The sequence below is a fragment of the Leucoraja erinacea genome, chromosome 6 (assembly GCF_028641065.1).
Source record: "Leucoraja erinacea ecotype New England chromosome 6, Leri_hhj_1, whole genome shotgun sequence".
Lineage (NCBI taxonomy): Eukaryota > Metazoa > Chordata > Chondrichthyes > Rajiformes > Rajidae > Leucoraja > Leucoraja erinaceus.
Window position 1 is genome coordinate 64,388,362 of NC_073382.1, and position 23,098 is coordinate 64,411,459.

General features: G+C 42.3%; 1 protein-coding gene across 1 annotated transcript in view; it reads left to right on the forward strand.

The window, feature by feature from the left end:
* The window catches only part of tmem135 (transmembrane protein 135), a 310,377-nt gene extending 291,366 nt beyond the window's left edge, over positions 1-19,011 (forward strand). Inside the window, exons 11-15 of the mRNA XM_055637254.1 lie at positions 4,890-4,953; positions 5,529-5,605; positions 9,642-9,740; positions 12,178-12,245; positions 18,351-19,011. Coding sequence (XP_055493229.1) covers positions 4,890-4,953; positions 5,529-5,605; positions 9,642-9,740; positions 12,178-12,245; positions 18,351-18,480 — 438 coding nt within the window. The 3' untranslated portion in view covers positions 18,481-19,011. The remainder of the gene's footprint in view (positions 1-4,889; positions 4,954-5,528; positions 5,606-9,641; positions 9,741-12,177; positions 12,246-18,350) is intronic.
* The last annotated feature ends 4,087 nt before the right edge of the window (positions 19,012-23,098 follow it).

Here is a 23,098-nt window from a genome sequence, read left to right on the forward strand (position 1 = left end):
AGTGCTGTCGATGATGGTATAACTACTTGATGGATGAGAAACCTCATTGATTGTGGCCAAAAAGCTGGATGTGGCCCCTTATTCAATGTCTCCCAAACCAAATGAGATATTTTAAAAATATTAGAAATGTATTGTAAAACTTTCTGCATGCATTCTATTCCCTTTTCTTTTTGTAAGCGTTAAATGGATCATGCATTTTAAAATGTCGCTGACTTTCAGGAAGAGGAGAGAAGATGAGAAATGTTTTCATATATTGCTATGCTAGGTGGAATAATTGAAGTTAAAACTATTTGTCGGCAATAGACAATAGGTGCAAGGAGTAGGCCATTCGGCCCTTCGAGACAGCACTGCCATTCACTGTGAACATGGTTGGGGAAGAGATGTTTGAAGCAAATATTTTAAACAAATATGAACGCTAAGCAATAGGGGATAACAAAGCTTTGGAATATGTTTGATGTTACATTTCTGAAGAGTCGCCACAGAGACGGTGAAATAAAATTCTCCCCTGATTGAGAGCAGTGAATCGCCTTGACGGGGGACAACTGTGAGGGGGGAGGGGAAGAACAATGGAGGACCCGCTGTGGGAGAACTGCGGTGGGGGGTGGGGGGAAGAACAAAAGGAGGAACCGGCGTACTTTGCAACTTTGTGGCTGCTATTTGTATACATTGGGTATACAAACAAAGAATTTCACTGTGCCTGGTCATGTGACAATAAAGTATTCCTATTCCTACTAATGTTATTTCCTAATGTGTCAATATCAAATCCATCTCATTAAAACATTATTGGATTCGGTCATGAAACTGGTTTACTATGTTCAGTGCACCCTGCTCAAATCATTCTGTACTAACTGGAACTCAATCCTTACAGGACAAACATACCACCCAAGCACTAGTTCTGCAACTGTATGAAATGGGGCAATTTGAGGAATGGCTGTAGTTTACACAGGAAAAGGGAACATGCTGCATGATTCACAGAGATTTATGGAGGATGGTGAATGTTCTGTCTGCAAGGCGGTCTGGGTGACCCTCTCACCCTGAAAACATGTGGGAATTTTTGGGAGATTTTTCACCTTTTCTTATGACCTAGAGGGAAGGTATTTTCTCATTGAGTCTGCTGGTTCTCAGAGCAACCACATCAATCTGACTATCCCCTGTAACCTATTGTTTTGCATGAATTCATCAAATTTGCTCTGATTCTTACGACCTGCATATACAGTGCATTCACAAAGTATGCAGACTCCTTCACTTTTTCTGCATTTTTTTACGTTACAGCCTTATTTTAAAATGGATTAAATTCTTTTTTTATCATCAATCTACACACAATACCCCAGAACGAAGAAGCGAAAACAGGTGTTTAGAAATTTTTGGCAAAGTATTTAAAAATAAATAACTGAAATATCACATTTACATGAACTTTGAAACCACCAGGACTTCATAGAACTGGCCGCCCGGAGGAGAAGAGCAATAGGAGGAGAAGGGTCTTGGTCAGGAAGGTGACCAAGAACCCAATGGTCACTCTGACAGAGCTCCAGAGTTCCTCTGTGGAGATGGGAGAACCTTTCAGAAGAACGACTATATCTGCAGCACTCCACCAATCAGGCCTTTATGGCAGAGTGGCCAGACGGAAGCCACTCCTCAGTAAAAGGCACATGACAGCCCGCTTGGAGTTTGCCAAAAGGCATGATAAACAAGATTCTCTGGTCTGATGAAAACAAGATTGAATTCTTTGGCCTGAATGCCAAACATCACGTCTGGAGGAAACCAGGCAACACTCATCACCTGGCCAATACCATACCTACGGTGAAGCATGGTGATGGTAGCATCATGCTGTGGGGATGTTTTTCAGTGGCAAGAACTGGGAGACTAGTCAGGATCGAGGGAAAGATGAACCGAGCAAAGTACAGAGAGATTCTTGATGAAAACGCCCTCCAGAGCGTTCTGGACCTCAGACTGGGGCGGAGGTTCGCCTTCCAACAGGACAACGACCGGAGTCATCACACAGACAGGACAACGCAGGAATGGCTTTGTGACAAGTTTGTGAATGTCCTTGAGTGGCCCAGCCAGATCCCGGACTTGAACCCGATCGAACATCTCTGGAGGGACCTGGAAATAGCTGTGCATGGACGCTCCCCATCCAACCTGACAAAGCTTGAGAGGATCTGCAGAGAAGAATGGGAGAAATTACCCAAATACAGGTGGGCCAAGCTTGTAGCGTCATACCCAAGAAGACTTGAGACTGTAATCGCTGCCAAAGGTGCCTCAATAAAGTACTGAGTAAAGGGTCTGAATACTTATGTAAATGTGATATTTCAGTTATTTCTTTTTAATTACTCTAAACACCTGTTTTCACTTTTTTATTCTGGGGTATTGTGTGGAGGTTGATAATAAAAAAAACGAATTTAGTCCGTTTTAGAATAAGACTAACTTAACAAAATATGGAAAAAGTGAAGGGGTCTGAATATTTTCTGAATGCACTGTACTAGTGAAAAGTTGTAGTTACCAATGGACTGATCTAAGAGGCCCAGCACATTTTTAGAAAATTTGTATTCAACTTTATATCCAACTGTACAGTGATTCATTTCCCAGAAGTAACTTTCTAGGTAAGTCATCTTTACTCGCTTACTTCCTATTATAATTTTGTAATGTAACCAAGATTGGTTTAGACCAGGTTTGAAATATGAATTATTCAACATAATTTTTTGCGATAAGCTCAGTAGGGGTGCATAATCGGTGGGGGCGCTGCAAGCCAGCACACAGCAGCGTGTTTATTCAACTTTTTAATGGATGGATGTTTTTAATGCTTCTTGGTGTGTCTTGTGTGGGGGGTGGTGGGGGGGGATAAGGGGGAAACCGCTTCGAGCTGCCTTCTCCATGGAGAGGCGACTTTTTCCATGTCGCCTCCCCAGTGGCCTAACATCAAGGATCGGCGCGGCCTTTCCTGGAGAAGCGCCCGGGGCTTCAGCTGCGGGCGCAGCGTGGACTCTCGTCGTGGAGCGGGCGAGCCCCCGCCGGGGGTCGCTGGAGGGGAGCGCTCCGTTCGCTGGCCCACGGCAGCCTGAAGCTGGGGTCTGCAGAGCTATAGCCGGCGCGGCGTCCACAGCCTGGGATCCCTCGTTGGGGATCCGGGAGGAGAAGAGCTCCAACTGCCGGCCCGCGGCCAACCTCTACCGTGGGCACGGCGTGGACTTACCATCAGCAGCAGGGTCCCTCGCCAGGGATCCCTGGAAAAGAGCTTCGACAGCCGGCCCTGCGGTCTGCGGTGTTTCTGGCTGAGGCGCGGCGAGAACTTTAAACCTTCGACCGCCGGACTGCGGCCTACACCAACTTGAAGCCGCGGTCTCCGGTGGGAAAGAGCCGATTCCGGACTTACCTGGACTTTTACCCATCTGCACATCTGGACGCCCGCATCGACGACTGCGGAGGGTTGAAGTCCCAACCAGGGGGAAAATGGAGGAGGACTGGCCAATTTTTGCGCCTTCCACCACAATGATGAATGCTATGGTGGATGTTTGTGTTAAATTTTTATTGTTTTTGTGTGTTCTTTTTTCATTCTACCGCTGCTGGCAAATTCATTTCACTTGCACTTTATGTTGATATTGATATTGATATTGATATTGAGTAGATAATTCATGTGAAACTCCAGCAGTTTTTAAGAAAATAATGGGCCTCGGTGGAATTTGTGTGAAGCACATGAAAACTGAGTAGTAATAAAGGGTCTGTCCCACTATGGCGACCTTATTTGCGAGTTTAGGAGAGTTTACACTTGCATCAAGCTCGCAACATGGCCGACACATGGTCGTAGGTGGTCACTGGTAAGTCTCCTTCATGGTTGAGAGGAGTTCCCGCAGTCACACTCAGTTTGGTCGAGGAAAATCTTTCAACAAGCTGAAAATTTTTCTGAGATTAAAAATTGGTCGGCAGAGAAAATCGATACTTTTGAACTCGTAGTACAGTGGTAGTAGGGTCGCCATGTCATTGTAGGTAGTCGAGGCAGCCGTAGGTAATCTCCTTTGCAGACATTTTAATTGGCTCATTAGGGAAAAAAAACATAAGCACGAGTTTTCAGAACCAAGGAAAACTGACCAGTAATGTTAAATGCCCGCTAAACTTCACAGCTGTGTATCTCTGGCTTATTAAAAAGTTGTCTGGCTTCTTAAAAGTGTCTCCACTCCCTCTCCCCCCTTTCCTCCCCCCTTCTCCCCCCCCTTCTCCCCCCTTCTTCTCCCCCCTTCCCCCCTCCCCCCCCCTCCCCCCCTCCTTCTCCCCCCTCCCCCTCTCTCCCCTCTCTCCTCTCCCCTTCTCTCCCCCTTCTCTCCCCCCTCCCCCTCTTCCTTCCCTCTCTCCCCCCCTCTCCCCCCTCCCCCCTTCTCCCCCCCCTTCTCCCTCTCTCCACTTCTCTCCCCGCTGCCCCCCCCCCCCCCCCCCCCCCCCCGCTCTATTAAAGGACGTACCGTACACTGTGCAAGCCATCTTTAATCTTCCTGTTCATCGCGGGTATCATCTTGGCTTTGCTCCGTGTGACAGCGCTCCCCCGCTTTCCCTGGCCCCCGCCTTTGCGATGTGTTTGTGAGTGTGTGTGTGTTCAGCGCTGACGGTCGATCCAGCTCGCGATTTTTCAGGCGAGTGCCCCCGAGCTTGAAGGTTGCAGACAGTTTGCTGAAAAGTCGCATAAGTGGGACAGGCCCTTAATGGAAATTTGCAACATAGGGCGATTTCTGAATTTTATTTCATTCTGTTTTAAACATCAGACATTAAACATTTTCTCTAAGCAAAATGTTTTGTGGTTTTCCAATATATAATCAAGACATTTAATGAATATCATTTGACAAAGGCATTTACAATATTACAGGACAAGCTATTTAATCTTGGTGTTTTTATTTCATGTTAAGGGTACTAGCTGCTTCCTCCGATGGGTGAGAAATTTAGATGATGAACTCCATGCATTGATTGCTGGTGAGAGTAATAATTTTTTTGTTCTTCTTTTACAAGCATTTTTCCAAAGTGTTTGGCATATAACTCTGAGATGACCAGTCGTGAGATGAAATGAATAGAAAGGAAGAATAATGAACTAAAGTCCATCCAAATGCTTTTCTAATTTTATTGTTCTGAATATTAGTAGAATTCAGTTCCATTATATAAGAAATTTGTATGGGGTGGTTATTATGTAATAATTTGAATATGACAATGGCATGTGCTCTTGATCTTTGAAACAAATCAAAAATACAGTTGTGTAAACCAAAATGATCTGGGTTATGGCTAGAATATACAATGTCACATGGAGAGCTCTGTATGAAATTATTATCACATTCACTTTGATTAATTTGTGTCTTCCATTAATGTCATCGTGTGAAAGTATACTTTCGATAGTTCAAATATTTTTCTGAAAAGGCTGATTATTAAACCATAAATGGTGCAATCCAAGATATTATTCAATGAAGAGTTAAGCGTTTTAAATTGGATTATTATTGCTGTTCGTGAGAATCTATCCATTGTATTAATGTGCATCAATCATTTTTTTTTATATGCAGGTTTCTTGGCAGGAATGTCAATGATGTTTTACAAAAGCACGAGCATCTCTACGTACCTGGCTTCCAAACTTGTGGAGGTGAAATACATTTTGTATTTTGTAAATGTCAATTTGGATGCTCTTATCTTACAGCATGAACAATGTAATTAGTGTTTGTTTTGTTATGTTGTGGAAATTGATGTTATCTTTTTTTCCTTTCGCGTGTCATTGTGGCACAATTGGTCGAGTTGCTGCTTCACAGCTCCAGTGATCCATGTTCAATCCTGACGTTGTATGTGTAGAGTTTGCATTTTCTCTGATAATGTGTTTATTCCAGGTGCTTCAGGTTCCTCCAACATCCCAAAGACATGCAGGGTCATGAGTAAAGTAGCCATTGAAAATTGTGCACGATAGTACAATCTGAGGGTTGTTGATTGCAGGAGGGAAAAAATGGGATTAGTAAATGGGTGCTTGATGGTCAGCACAAACTTGTTCACCTCTCATCCTCCTCATTGTTTATTGAATCCCCACGGAAATCCATCAATTTACCAGATGGGCACTTAGGAAAATATTGGATGTAGGCGTGGCTTCTTTAGGACAGAGTCTAGGTAGAACACGGAGCAAAACCTGGGAAACCAAGTGGCATAAATTCTCTAGAGGTTCCCAATGGATATATAAAGTCAGTTAGCATTGGTCCCCCCCATGACGTGCACATCTCCTCTTCAGTTTTAAAGCCTTGTTGAGGCATAGACCATGCCAATCTGATCATTTTTGGTTTGGGAGAAGTGGGGATAAGATTTCTCTTTTTTATTCTGCTGTTCCCATCTATGTATGAGTGTGTTCGAATAGCAAACTAAATTACATTTTTTTCCCATCCTGGGCCATAAATCCTATCATTAAAACATGGAGTGAGACTATTCAGTTCACAGTACTTGTGCAGGTAGCATCTCTTCAACAGGAACACATTCTTTAATCTCCCTGACATTTCTTCATATTTTATGTTCTTTCTTATCAGATACATCTAATTCCCCTTTAAATAACTGTAGAATGCTTTAATAATTGGTCCAACCACTGATGAAATGGTTGGAACATGAAAGCCCACCAGCATTTTGACACTCAAAATTCACTCAGCCTAAATGTCATTCTGACTTTCAATGCATGTAGAGCCGTCTGATTCCGTGGGTTTTGAAACATTTTCAGGCTGGGTTACACCAAATTAGAATACTAGTTATGTGTACATTTTATTGGGCTTTCTACTGGTATGGAGTCTGCAAAGGGATGGAGACATAAGTGAATGGGTAAAAAGTTGGCAGAAGCAGTACAATATGTAAATGTAAATCACTTTAGAAAATCAGAATATTATTTTAAATGGCGAGAACTGGTGAAATTGTACAAAAGGATGATGGTTCATGAGATGCAGGAAGTAAATATTGTCACAGCTGGGAATTTGGATATCACATGTTGGACGTTATTAGCAGAGAGTTGGAATGCAAAGTTTATGGAGTCTCATTGATGGTTCACAGGACGAGAACGATTTCATTCAGTGTACTGTGAATTTGACCTCTGAACTCAAGGACAGATATGTCTGGTGGCTGTGCAGTCTAGATTTGTTAAATTCCCTCCTGCATTGAAGATATTGTGATGAATAAGACCAATATTCACTGCAATATATAAAAATGAGAGATGATCATATTGAAATATATATTGAATAGAATTTACAGGATACAAGAAGGCTATAGGGTTGGCCATTTGATGGAGAGAGATTATTTTCACAAGATATGTAAATCTTTGGAATTCTCTATGTCAGTGGGCTCTCAATGTTTTAGGTCCAGTCCCTGTATCAGGCCTGAAGGTGTCAAGGGATGAGTGTTAACATACAGAAGTGATAGGAAGAGGTGAGACAAAGGCGAGACAGAGGCTGCTAAGTGATAAGTGGAGGAAGGATCTGCAGATGCTGGTTTAAACCAAAGATAGACACAAAATGCTGGAGTAACTCAGCGGGACAGGCAGCACCTCTGGAGAGAAGGAATGCGTGACGTTTCGGGTTGAGACCCTTCTTCAGATTGAACGAGGGTCTCAACCCGAAACGTCACCCATTCCTTCTCTCCGGAGATGCCTTCTGTCCCGCTGAGTTACTCCAGAATTTTGAGTCTATCTTCAGCGATGAGGGGAGGATGAAGGGAAGATAACTCTCACTTCTATATACCGGCAATCTACATCCTACACCCTCAGTGCTGATGCAGGGACTCGACCTGAAACATTGACCGTTCCCTTGCCCTTGCAGATGCTGCTTGACTCACTGAGTTCTTCTGGCAATTTGATTTTTACTCCAGATTCCAGCACCTTTAGTTTCTTGTATCTCCTTATTTTGTACTGAGGCTGAAATATTTTCAGGATCTAATGGTACAACGGGATGAAAGGATTGGGCACAAGAATAGACGAGGTATTGGACAGTGGAGAGAGCTTATGGCTTTATTTCTGTTTCATACTTTCCTGACACAAGAGTACATTTTAAAATTATATTTACCGCACCTTCTATTATTTATGTTCATGCAGCACCTCAAATGAGCCATAAAGTATTCTTTCCAGCTATTATTTTCTGCCAATTTCTCTTTTTTTTTAATTGCTGGATATGTTTTCAGTGTTTCTGGTACCAATGAGTTCGCAATTAATTTGTATGATTATCGTACAAATAATTATCAGCAGGTTATTATTTCATAAAGCACAACAGCTGAGTATTATCCGGTTCTCTTTCAATATCTACATATAGATTTTTTTGGTAGATTATCTATCAAGAGTGGGAGCTCTCATTCACAGCCCCTTCACTCTTAAGCCCCTGTCCCACTTACGTGTCCTTGGCACGCTAATTACGTGACCTCGTGATCGTGTTGAGGCGAGACGGTCCCGCGAAGGTCGCGCGTGTTTTCACAGCCGTCTGGAGCGCGTGACGTCATTTGAAGATAGACACAAAATGCTGGAGTAACTCAGCGGGACCGGCAGCATCTCTGGAGAGAAGCAATGGGTGATGTTTCGCGTCGTGACTCTTCTTCAGTCTGAAAGAAAGGTCTTGACCGGAAACGTTACCCATTGCTTCTCTCCAGTGATGCTGCCGGTCCTGCTGAGTTACTCCTGGATATTGTGTCTATCTTCAATTTTCTTGGCGCCGCTCTGGGAGTAGAAGTGGGGGCGGATCCGGACTGAGCCCCAGGCCGAGTTCAGCGATCGTTTGCCTGCTTCTGTTGGAGGTGAGACGTTGCGTCGCGCCAGGGTCTTGGGCCTGTCCCACTTTGGCCGTCATTTAAGCGACAGGAACAAAGATGCCGTTCGCTACAAATATTTTGGAGCCCTGCGTGATGTCGCGCACACCTTATCCCTCCGCGCTTCTCAGTGGGACCGGCCCCGCACCACCATACGATGCCCGTGCGCCTCAACGCGACGATAAGTTTGCGTAATTTGCATGCCAAGGTCACGTAAGTGGGACAGGCCCTTTACTCTTAACTCTATCTCATGATTACTCCATGATTGCACAAGTATTTTTTTCCCACTACTTCAGATTGCACCATAATATTTGTACTATAATCTTTGCACCATTCTGCTGCTTTGCATTAATTGGTGGATTTTTTTGTTGTAGCTATCATTATTAACATGTACATTGTGTGCTCTGTGACTTTCATGCGAACAAGCAATTTCATTGCAGCATGGTGAAGATGACAATACACTTATCTGAAACCAAATAATTCCCCTTTTCCTATCAAAGCATATTGAGACCAAAATGTCAAAGAAAAATGTGACCATAGTTGTAAAAGGTTTATATGTTCATGTTTAGATGGCAAGATTTCAAGGAAACCACCCACACGGCAACCTTAGTCTTTCATCTTCATGACGACATTAACCGTTGCTTTCCTATTGTCAAATGCTATGGGATGATCAATTTGAAAATTGCGGTTCTTTTTGTTCATCACACGGGGAATATCAGCAACATTTGTGATATTCACATACATAAAGTATTGCAGGGTATTGGGTTTAATTACCATTGTTATTAAGAAATCCATGTCCTGGTATTATGAATAAACTGGTATTAAATAAATTGGTGATCTGATTTGTCTAATCGGTTAATATTTATTTTTGTTTGCAGACACTATATTTCAAAGGCATTGAAGCAGGAAAATGTCCATACTTTGCACATGCAGACACCATCATCTATGCAATTTCCACAGCTGTATGTTTTCAGGCGGTAAGTACCAGCTAAAAGTCTGATTTATGAGTAGATTTTTATTTAGAAAGTTCTCCCATTGCTTTTCTAATCAGATGGAGCTACCAGATTACTTTTGAGTACGCGCTCTTGGAAAATCTGCAATCTACACATGAATCTTCACTGTGATTTTGTCCAGGATTATGCAGTTCAAAATAAATTGATTGTTTTGTGGGATAACAAGGGCAGATGCTTTATGTATCTCAGATGGCACCGACTTAATGTACTCAATAGTTTCACACAATTTTGGTATTATGTTGATACCCTGATCCTTTATGATGACTTGTGCGTGTTTCATGGGCTCTTGCAATTATATCAGTTGATGTGAAATGAATGCGTGTCCAGACATTACTTTCTGTCTGTCTGCCGAGCAGTTTTCTATGCACCTTGGCAATGATCAAGCACACCCACATTTGTTACCAAGTGGATAGCTACCTTATGCTGCCTGCTAACTTTAATGATTTAGACATCCTGCCAATGCTGCTCATTAGATGATTCTTCAACTGAGAGTCAATGTCCTGAGCAGTTACTGTTGCTTAAAGCTAGTCTGCAGTTTTTATGATCAGCCTACTCGTTGAAGCTTGGGAAACTGTGAGACAGTACACATGGGACAGTGATCAATGATTTATGGACACTCCAATTGGGGGAAGTGATGGAAAGGATCAAGTGTGCTCAGAAAGCGCTGGCAAGTTACGCGAAGATGGTGAGGTGGATAAAAGGAGAGATACACAGTGTCTGAAGGTGGTTCTGTAAAATTGACGGATATCCCCATCTCACTGCCCTGATGTGTTCAAACATGTTTATGCATCATCTACAATCTCTTCTGAAAATCAGCAGTATTCTGCAGACATTCAGCAACCACAGGGTGACGGATTAGGCCATATGAAGGAACATGAAAGATAAGCACTGACTGAATACACTAACATGATTAGCTGAAGATGGCCTAAGGCCTAATTTTCCTTCATACGTTTCATTTAAAGTATTAGTTTTATAGATACATTTATTTATGTGCGTTGGTTAAATGACTAAAAAGTCAGTGACAAGAAACAAGGCTGCTGATCAATGTGGAATTGAAGGTGTGGTTACTGGAGGGCCACTGAAAAGCTTTGTTACTGCATTGTGTATATTTGGCATATTGGGCACCGACACTCATGATTTGCTGAATATTTTTGAATACCGAGGAACTAAGTCTTACAAAGTTCATTGCCATGACCCACTTATTGGCCACCATCTTTGTTTTTCTGAAACTGAGATCTTCATCTGACACAGTGCAATATAGGACATCCTTATGGAAATGAGTAGGAAGGAACTGCAGATGCTGGTTTACACCGAGGATAGATACAAAATGCTGTAGAGTAACAGCAGGACAGGCAGCATCTCTGGAGAGAAGGAATGGGTGATGTTTCGGGTCAAGGCCCTTCTTCAGACTTCTTCAGTCTGAAGAAAGGTCTCAAACCGAAACATTGCCCATTCCATCTCTTCAGATGGTGCCTGTCGAGCTAAGTTACTCCAGCATTTTGTGTCTTATCTTATGGAAATTAGATTGTTTCTGGAGAAGGTGGGTCCTATAAAGCTGGACAGGTTGCACTTGAATGAGAACAGGACCAGCATCCCCACAGGGAGGTTTGCCTGTGCTATCAGGAAGGGTTTAGACTAATTTGTCAGGGAACGGAACAAAGTGGTAGGGAGATGCACTCACATAATGGTAGCATCGTGTGATACAGAGACTGGGTATACTCTGAGAACAGATAAAGGAATGAAAATGAATCCAGGCAGTATAGTGGCACAACGGTAAAGATCCTGCCTTATAGCGCCTGAGACCTGGGTTCGATCCTGACCTTGGCTGCTTTCCGTACGGAGCTTGTATATTCTTCCGATAACCATGTGGGTTTTTCCCCGGATTCTCCGTTTTCCTTCCACATTCGAAAAACGTGCAGGTTTCTTGGTTGATTTGGGGCATCTGTAAATTGCCCTTAGTGTGTCAGGTAGAACTAGTATACGGTTATTTCAGGTTGGCTCAGACTCAGTGGGCTGTAAGGTGTGTTTCCACGCTGTATCTAAGCTAAACTAAACTAAAATGTGACAGAATAAAATGATTATCACAATGAGTGCACGTGCGTTCCACATCAAACCTGGCATTAATTTATTTGCAAATTCATACTGAATATTGCTTAGAAGTCGATTGTAGTTAACAGGAATGTTCCCTTGGGACATAATGAAAGTTGGAATTCATTAAATGGTTAATTCACAAAATGAATAGGATACGCTTGTCAGAAATGCAAGTTTGAAAAACTTTACTGTAGGATTAAATTAAAAAATAATGCATGATTCAGTAATATGTATACATTCATTTGCATTTCATATTGCATTTCATTGAGAATTTTAAACAATCGTGATTAACTTCCCACATCATATTTAGGCTGTGATGGAAGTTCAGAACCTCCGGCCTTCCTATTGGAAATTTCTCCTGAGGCTTACAAAGGGAAAGTAAGTGTTCCAGTTCATTTTTGTCATTTGTGATTGATTGAATGTTTTGACAAAGTAACTAGAAGGATGTACTGCACTTGACCTTGTCGCCATGAATTTTCGCAAGGCTTTAGAAAAAGGTTCTATGTGAAAGGCGGGTGATAAATCTAAGCTCTTGAGTCCAAGGGAACATGCCAAATTTTATTGCAAATCCTGCTCATTGGCAGAAATCAGAGAAGAAAAATCAACTAGCAGATTGCTTGCAATTGGTTCTGTAACAATCAGTGTCAGGTCCTTTAATTTTGAGGATATTACCAGTGATATCGATTTAAATGTGTGGTGCACAATTGACAAGCCAAAATGTTATAAGATAATGACATTGTGATGTTAGGGAAGAATGGAATAACAGATTGCAGGAAGATAACAATAAGCTGGTCGGGAAGCAATATAAAACCCAAATAGAATTCATTCGAGTAACTAGCAAAATGAAGGTTTAAATTGTGTTTGATTCAGCCTGTTTGCGACTCTTCCTCTGCCCACACAAACCTAATCCGATTATGCAGATGCAGTATTCATCTCCCCTCCTGATCCCAGAGATGGACAGCATGGTGCAAGGTGTTGCAATGAGGTCTCACCCTGCATAACACCAAGGTCCTGCCTTGGATGCAATGATGACCAATAACAATAGCCTCACCTCCTGTTAATGCCAGTGAGCTTCTCAGTGTTTCCAGATCACTGGACAGAGATGTTTCAATTGTTTATATGATTTTAAATGATCAAACAAATTGTTACATCCTTTAAAAAAAAAATGTCAAGGAAAAGCTTTGAAGCGTGAACTAATTAGAATATTCAAAATCAAATTCAATCTGGTTGGTGCAGGTTGGTAGAGGCAGATTATCCAGTGTATAAGCAATCTGTGCAAGTCCACGGCCCACGTACGATTGAGATGCCGCACAGTGGCTGTTTCATTTGGAACAGCTTAGTCAATTTGTCCTTGTAGATTGGGGAGAGCAAACGAAGCGACACAAGACACAATAAATGGTAAAATTGTGAGGTCATATTGGAGCGTACTGAACTGTCTCATCTATCAGAATTAGCAGGTCAATACATAAGCATGTTAAAAAGGAAAGATGTGTATAATACTTTATTAGCTGAAACACAAAATAGAAGTGCAAATTACTCTACTGGAATGTTAAAAAAAAACGCACTTCAGGCCACATCCAGGAATCTGTGCAGAGTTCCAGGCACCACCTTAAGACAGTGAATATCATAATACCAGAGAGAAAGAAATTGAAAAAAGATTGAATAATGTATTTAAGATACACACAAAATGCTGGAGTAACTCAATAGACAATAGGTGCAGGATTAGGCCATTCAGCCCTTCGAGCCAGCACCGCCATTCAACGTGATCATGGCTGATCATCCCCAATCAGTACCCTATTCCTGCTTTCCCCCCATTTCCCCTGACTCCGCTATTTTTAAGAGCTCTCTCTAGCTCTCTTGAAAGCATCCAGAGAACCTGCCTCCACTGCCCTCTGAGGAAGAGAATTACACAGACTCACAATTCTCTGTGAGAAGAAGTGTTTCCTCGTCTCCGTTCTAAATGGCTTTCCCCTTATTCTTAAACTGTGGTCCCTGGTTCTGGACTCCCCCAACATCGGGAACATCTTTCCTGCCTCTAGCGTGGCCAAACCCTTAACAATATTATATGTTTCAATAAGATTCCCTCTCATCCTTCTAAACTCCAGAGTGTACAAGCCCAGCCGCTCCATTCTCTCAGCATATCACAGTCCCGCCAGCCCGGGAATTAACCTTGCAAACCTCCCCTGCGCTCCCTCAATAGTAAGAATGTCCTTACTATGTGAAGAAAGCGAATGGTATGTTAGCATTCATAGCAAAATGATTTGAGTATAGGAGCAGGGAGGTTCTACTGCAGTTGTACAGGGCCTTGGTGAGACCACACCTGGAGTATTGCGTACAGTTTTGGTCTCCTAATCTGAGGAAAGACATTCTTGCCATAGAGGGAGTACAGAGAAGGTTCACCAGACTGATTCCTGGGATGTCAGGACTTTCATATGAAGAAAAACTGGATAGACTCGGCCTGTACTCGCTAGAATTTAGAAGATTGAGGGGGGATCTTATAGAAACGTACAAAATTCTTAAGGGGTTGGACAGGCTAGATGCAAGAAGATTGTTCCCGACATTGGGGAATTCCAGAACAATGGTAGACAGTTGTCCTCTTGTGATATAGACTCAAAGTGCTGAGCATCCATTATGGTAAGGGTCAGGATGTGTGGAAAGACTGTTGGATTACATTGCATTTATTTCAATGCAAGTGGTATGTTAGGCAAGGCGGATTAACTCAGGGAATAGATAGGTATGTGGGACTGCGGTACTGTAACCATTGCTGAAAAATGGCTAGGGGACGGATAGGGGACGGATAGGACTGCTAACAGTATGCTGGGTGCAGATGCTGCGAGTGGGCTGGAAGGAGAGGAGAGAGAGTTGCATTTTTGTTTGGGGAGAGCATTCGGGTGATGGTCTGGGATAAGATTGCTGAGGGATCATCCAGTGAGACATACAGGGTGAAGGTGAGGAACAAGAGGTTATATCACATGGGATCCATGGAGAGATCTGTAAAAAGATATATAATTGGCTTACACAAAAAAGCTGGAGAAACTCAGCGGGTGCAGCAGCATCTATGGAGCGAAGGAAATAGGCAACGTTTCGGGCCGAAACCCTTCTTCAGACATGCAGGGTGAAGGTGAGGAATTTATAATTAGCTTGATGGTAGGAAGCATAGAGTGATGATAGGAGGTCCGTGCAGGGCCCATTGACACCTGTACCAATGATTTGGATAAGGATGTACAATTGCATGGCTAGCAAACTGAGCAAAAAAAAGAGCTGTGGGAACTCAGTGGGTCTGGCAGCATCTGTGGAGGGAATGCACAGACAACATTTAGGGTCGAGATTGTTCTTTGGAGCCGCCTTCTGGCAGTCTGTAGAAGGGCTCCGACCCAAAATGTTGTCTGTCCATACAGTCTGCAGATGTGGTCCTGAACCACTAAGTTCCATTAGTACTTTGGTTTTTGCTCAAGATTCCAGCATCTGCAGTTTCTTGTGTCTCCATGGTTAGTAGGTTTGCAGATGACTTTAAAATAGGTGAATCATGGACGGTGAAGAAATGTTATCAAGAATTACAACTGGATCTTAAGCAACTGAGTAAGTGGGCTGGGGCATGGCAAATGGAGTTTAATTCAGATAAGTGCAAGGTGTTACATTTTGGGAAATCAAACCACGGCAGGATCTTCACAGTGAACACTAGGGCTCTGGGGAATGTTGTACTGCAGAGGGAGCTATGAGTAATAATAATAATAATACATTTTATTTGTTGGGCGCCTTTCAGACATCTCAAGGACATCTTACATAGATTAATAGGAATATAGACATATAATCAGAATAAAATAAATAATAAAGACATCACAGAGACACAAATTAAAAACAGAATTCAGTCCAAAAACAGAAAATCAAAAACGCAATGTGAAGCATCATAAAAAGATAGGGTGGTGAAGAAGGCATCAGACAGCTTGGCCTTCATCAATAAGGGCATTGAGTAGATAATTTGGGATGTTACTTTGCAGTGTACAAGATTTTACTTGCGAGACCACTTGTAGTATTGTGTTCATTTTGGTCACCTACCAAGAGGAAAGATGCCATTGAGCTGGAAAGAATGCAGAAGAGATTTACGAGGATGTTGTCAGGACCCAGGAACTGAGTTATAGGGAAGGTTGGGTTGGGTAGTAATTTATTCCTTGCAGCATAGGAAACTGAAAGTTGATCTTATCGAGGTATATAAAATCACAAGGAGCATGGATAGGGTGATGGCATACAGTCTTTTCCCTGGGGTTGGATAATCACGATTGAGAGGTTAAAGGTGAGAAAGAAAGATTTAATAGGAACCTGAAGGACAACTTCTCCCATTGAGAGTGGTATGCATATGGCACAAGCTACTAGAGGAAGTGGTAACATTTAAATAACATTTAAAAGATAATTGGATAAGTGTATGGATAGGAGTGTATGGATAGGAAAGGTTTAGAGTGACATGGGCCAAACGCAGACAAATGGGATAAGCTAGGATGTGCATCTTACGGATTGGTTTGGTCAAAGGGTCTGTTTCCGTGCTGTGGGTAAAGGTATAACTGATAAACGGAGGTCTGAAACACTGAAAAGTTAGTTGCTTTTAACAATGCCATTTATGAGCTACAGAAGTAAAATGCTGGAATGTTGCTCATGCCTGCATGCCATTGCATTTTCTGACCACTGGAGGTCAGTGTTTGGCAGCATATTCATTGACAATAGAAAGTAAAGGTAAGAGCCTAAAATAATAACAAGTTGCTCAGATGTTCGTGTATTTCCTGTCTTTCAAAAAAATCTTTGTTTACCTTTTAAACCAACCCCACTTTTCTGCACGAACCCCACATCCATTCACCCCAAAATCTATTGAATTTTATTTTAAATATACAGCCACTCCCTGATATAAGTAATAGGCAGCTTATGTAAACTCGCACTTATGTAAACAATTCACAATAGATGGTCCTGTTTCCAGAATGACCTGTGTTTTTGTAACAGGATGCTGGCAAGGGCTTCCTGTCCACTTCATAAAAATAAAAGTGTCGCTGGGCTTGCTGCTCTTCCAGTGTTGGCCACTGTCGGTGTGACGCTTTTGAGAGCAAGCGGGAAGGAGGGAAGTGTTAGAGAACAAGTCCAGGCTTAGTCACTGACATCTTCCACAACGTGCACCAGCGGGCCCTTCTTCACCAGCTGCCACCCCGTCTGGTTGACGCATTGTTGTTGTGGATCACGTTGTAGTCCCTGGCCGATGGTGCTTTCTTCACGCCGCCGCCGCCATCACTGATAGAGCGTGCCCGGTCACTGTGGGACTCCTTCCCCCCTCACCAGCTGTCTTCTTCCTGTTGGCCATCGTTTGTCCACTCACCCCATCACGCTGCCTCCTCCTTCTCGCGTTGCTTTGTCCACTCCGCCGCTCCCCCTTCCATCGCCTCTTCCTCCTCCTCCCCCCCCCCCCCCCCCAGAGTCGCCGACATCTTGAGGGGAGGAGGGGAGGCATCGATGGAAAGGATAGGGTTAGACTGGACAAAGAGAGAGGAGGGAGCCCAATCACGACCAAGACCATCCTGTCTGAGGCAATGGCCTGAAGAAACTGCTGTCAGCCAGGGCTACAATGTGAGCTGCAAAAACAGCTGTGTCAACCGGATGGTGCAGCAGCTGTGAAGAATGGCTCGCTGATGCTGACCAGGGCCAATGGTACTAGTTTTAAAGAGAAATAACACAAAGTGCTGGAGTAACTCAGCAGGTCTTGCAGCATCTCTAGAAAATGTGGATGTGATCGGCACCAAAGAGCGGAAACTATAAGCCGGTTAGCCTGACTTCGGTGGATGGTAAGATTTTAGAGTCAATTATAAAGGATGAGGTTATGCCGTACTTAGAAGATCACGATAAATTTGGCCGAAATCAGCATGGTTTTGTGAAGGGAAATTGCCTGACGAATCTGCTGGAGTTCTTTGAGGAAGTTAATAGCAGGACAGACAGAGGAGAGGCTGTAGATGTTCTTTACTTAGATTTTCAGACGGACTTCGATAAGGTGCCGCACGTCAGGCTGCTAGGGAAGATGAGAGCCCATGGTATTAAAGGGAAGAAACCTCTTCAGTCCAAACCAGTGTAACTTGCCACTCCTCCTCTAATCTCCTAAGCACACTATCATTCAACTCTAACTGCCATAGCACAAATTCAACCACTTCTAACTTGTTCAGTCCACCTTTAACCATTTCCCTTCACCTTACTTACATCATTGAAATCCCCCCTGCCTTTGCCCCGCCTGCCACTCATCTAATCCACCCTCTGCTACCAACTCCACCAACTGCTTACGCATCCCCCACCCTCCACACAACCCCACATGCCCGTACCTCCCCTGGCAGATAAGTTCACACTTACCCCAGTCTCCCTTCCCTCTATCCTCATCGATTCATTCTGTTGTTCAAATGTGTTCAAATTTCATAACATCAGACGGTTCTTGCACATTTATTTCTGTATTTCTGTTTCACACAGGTTTGCTTTGATGAACAGAAGGGCATTGGATGTGTTTGGTACACATGCCTCAAGAGACTTTAAGGGATATATTCCAAGGCTGGATCCAAGATACACTCTTATAAAACCAGAACTTGAACTCCATTCCTGACTGCTTACTGTATGACAGAACGGGAAAGATATTCAGGTTTGTAGGACAGGTTTAGCACAGGAAGTTATTAATTCCAATGTTTTACCTGGTAGAGGGGAGGGTGGTCAATATTCTAGCTATTTTCTTTAAGGGATATCTAATCGCGCCTTTTTTCTGAAGTAAAATGTGAATGCATAAAGCACTTAATCTTTGGAAGTTTAATTGTTCTTTATTGATTATTTCCTTTTTGTTGATTATTTTAAACGTGACATTCGAGTGTCCTATAAATTCCACTTATGCAAACTGCTTATTAGCAGGGTGTGGCTCATTTTATATATGCCAATGCTGATGATTTTTCTGTGAAATTGAAAGTTTTTTTTTCTTTTTGCAAAGTCTGTAGTAATGGGTTAACTCCTGATAGCCAATGGTTGAAGATGAATAAACAAGATGTACTGAAAAATAATTTGTATTCTGCAGTGTAAATTACAACCGATTTGCACTGCTAAAGAAATATAATTGTTTTTGATATTAAATTACTGTTGTTTTGAATCATTTAAAGACCTATTCATTTCTGTTATGCAAGTAACCTATTTACCCTAAACCTCAATCCATACTGGTAACAATGAAAATCTTAGTCTGATTACTATTGAAGGATTTTTTACACCTAATTGAAGATTTTTCATACTCTAGTGTATTATAATATTATAAAGATAATTAATTTTGGCTAAACATGTAATAAAGTGTGTATTTCAGGCAAAAAACAATTCATTAAAAAAAACCGAAACAAATAAATATTCAATCAGATTTTTTCATAAGGAATTGACCAAAAAGCCTTCCGATATAATTAATTTGCACTAATCTTTCAGCATTAGAATCTTTAGTTTTTGAAAATCAACAATGTCACACAAAATGCAATAGAGACTAAAAACTGCAAAATAATATACAAATATTGAAAACTTACATTAATGATACAGACTTATTAAATTTTATATTTGATACCATGTTGAAAAAATTAGGAACTTTTATTTTTGGGACATAGATTGTATTAATCTAAAAAGCCTTTTGCTTGTAGAAAATATGCATGTGTGTTGATATTGTAAGAAACACCTTAATTCCTCAGCTGATGATATGTAACTCTAGCTTTCAAAATCCTGCAATGAAAAGCAGATGTCTACTGTGGCAAACAGATGATGATCCACTGTGTGTGTTCTAGGCTAGATTCATCTATGTGCTTATTACTAAAAATGCAACGATTTCCAGGGTTATCCCTGAAATCTAACTGTGAACTGGACTATTCCGTAGTTCCAGTTTGAATGAAATTACAAATGGAAATGCAATTGTTTGCAATTGGATCTATGTAATGATTATAGATCCATGACCATCTTCAACCATTTTGGTGGTGTACCCTTAACACAAGTGGCTGGCAGTGAGAGAACAGTAACTTCTATTGCAACAAATTACAGCATGTATGGTTAATATTCAGTACAGTTACTTAAGTCAAAATACCTCATGAAGTTAAATTTATCATAGCATCTGATCCTGATGCAAAATGCTTTCCTGGTTTTGATTAGAACTGTGAGTATTAAGGTTATTCGAATTACTAGATGATGGGAGATTTTCACCATTATATACTGGAAAGCTATTGTTGGGGAATTCATTCAGCAACATGTCAGCCGTTAAAAAGAATTCATGTTCTTTGTAATGTGTTTGTGATGAGCTACCAAGAATAAAAGGTAGTTTGTAACAGCTTATGTATAGCCTCTGAGTGCAAAAGGCACAATTTGTTCCTTTTCGTTACCATTCCATTTGTCAATACCGCCTTAAACCTCTGCCCAGGAAACTGGAGTTTGAAAACAAAAGAAGACAAAGGATGTGAATCCCTTCCATTGTTAGCAGATTCCTTCAGTGGTTTGTATCAAATGTTTTCTGTGCCGAAAGGAGATAAAACAGCACTGGAGAGAAAACTGTCCCATGTAACTGTATTCAATTTTGTAATCAAAGAATGGAAAACCCAAACTTGTAAGTCTTGTGATAAATTTAAAACTACATCTCAGTAACTGTATAATAATATAAATTTTAACAATTAAAATATCAATGAAACACAAGTGGTACCAAGTATATCTTTTTTACTGTCGTAATAAAAGAAAATGGATGTACAATGGACATTTTTCATTTGTCAGAATGATGATATTGTTTTGAGGAATTTAGCATGTTGTTCAAATGGCAATTGTCTTTTAACAGTCCCTGTGTTGCTGGTTCTAATTCAAAATGGGTTGATCATTGGTTGGTATGAGTAATCCAAAGCCATCAGTAATGGATTTTACAGATCCAGCATAACACCACCATACCAGAACTATCAAGTGATTTCAGTTGGAAATAAAAAAGTAGTATGGGCCTCCACTCCACCAAAACTCCAAGAACAATTTCCTTTTGAATTGTTTTGTGTGCTCTTTCCTTCATTATAAATAAGCATTTTCTGTGGTGCATATAGATAAACTACAACAGATTTAGTACTATTATCTTTTCTTCCTGTATTATTATTCTCAGGTACAATAATAACCCCTCAATAAAGTTTTATATCATTGGTAAGTGGTCATTTATAACTTTGCATATTTAAGCCATGGATGATTAATGCTATAAATACCTCTTGATTACACTTCATTTCTTTCGATTACTGAAAATGTCCTTAAATTACATAATTATTTCATTAGTTCCTGAAAGTTCCCCATGAAAACACACTTCAAGACAAAATGTAGGCCAATACAAGAATGTTGATCCATCTCACTTGTAAAAAAATGAAAATACGTTAATAAATGAGTTGTGCTCTTCCCAAATTATCTACTCCTGCCAGATTTGCCCTCCTTGATCCTTGAATCCTTTGGTGCAATAAGTAAGCAACATTGATAAGTAGATCATTTTTCACTCGAGCCTAAGAACATGTAAAACAGTGTTTAAGAAGGAACTGCAGATGCTGGAGAATCAAAGGTACACAAAACAGTGCCAGGGATGAGCTGATGGCCCTCCAGCCTTGTTTCATGTTTCACATCTGTTTCCCTTTCTCTCCCCATATTCCTTGACTCCCTTGTTGTCCAAATATCTGTTCGTCTCCACCTTGAAATACATTCAATGACTTTGCCTCCACAGTTGTCCGATTGAGAATTCCAAAGAGTGAAGATCTCTGAGAGAAGAATTTCCACCTTATCACGATTTTAAATGCGTAAACCCTTTATTCTGAAACATTGCTCTCTAGTACGTATACCCCCATAATGGAAACATCTTGTCAGATGTAAATATTCCTTTAGAATCTTTTCATTTCATTATGAGGACCTCATGCAGTGAGTGTAAGTCTATTCAGCTTGACCTGTACTCATGTGTCAACTCTTTCATCTCAGCACTTAATTTGATGAACTTTCTGTGTACTACCTCCAATGCAGATATATTCTTCTTTAACTATAATTGTAATATGTCAAATATAAGTCCAAAACTCTGTACTCTGGGTGCAATCTCAACGGTACTCTGCAAAGTTACATCAAAACTCTCCTACTCCTGCATTCCACATTTCTTTTGTAAATGATAACACACCTAACTATTTACCTGCAAAATCTTTGTGTCTCATGCACTAGAAATGCCAGGTCCACATTGTATTACAGCGTGTCTCTTCTATAATGCTCTAATTTTACTTCGGAGTCACGTGAGTGATTCCGTGAAGAACCCGTTCAGCACGCATGCGCAGCATTACGTCCAGCAGAGCAACAGCGGCACAGCGGAAGTCGGGCTCTCCCGCTATGGAGGTGAAAGAACTGACCGTCAGGTAAGCTGACGTCGGTTTCCTTCACAGGGAGCCTTCTGCTGTCCGGCAGAGAAGAAAGGCTCTGCAACAAACCTGTCCCCCGCTCGACTCCACGGAGGAGCGTTTCCATCGCGGGGGCAGCAACAGAACAGACCTGTCCCCCGCTCGACTCCATGGAGGAGCCTTCCTTCAGGGGGGGCAGTAATGGAACAGACCTGTCCCCACTCAACTCCACGGAGGAGCGTTTCCATCGCGGGGGCAGCAACGAGGCGGTAGGACCGCTTACCCGGCGCTCCGCTATCACGCCGAGCCCAGCCCTGCTAGCGCCTCAGCAGCGGGCTGGAAGTAACGCCACAGAGGCGTCCGGCCGGTGGCTCCAACTTATCGGACGGGACGTCTTTCCACCTGCCCGGGAGGAAATACAGCCGCCTGCACAAACCTGCACCCCCGCTCGACTCCACGGAGGAGCGTTTCATCTCGCGGGGGCAGCAACAAGGCGGTAAGACCGCTTACTGGGCGGTCCGCTACCCCGACACCAGCCCAGCCCCGCTAGCGCCTGAGCAGTGGGCTGGATGTAAAAGCCAAGGAAGAGGCTTTCCGGCCGGTGGCTCCGACTTATCGGACGGGGACGTCTCTCCACCCAGGCGGGGGAAGAGACAGCCACCTGAGCCGCATGGAGCGGCTCTTGGAGCACGAGCTCCAGCGAGGTGCACCCCAGGAGGGGCGCTCACGCAGAGGGGGTCAGGCTCTCCCTCCACAGTGCCTGGTGCACTGTCCATTGTTTCCTCCTTTCCAGAGGATAGCTTTGGTGACCAGGACTGGGCTGGTCAAGAACAGGGGCAATGGCTG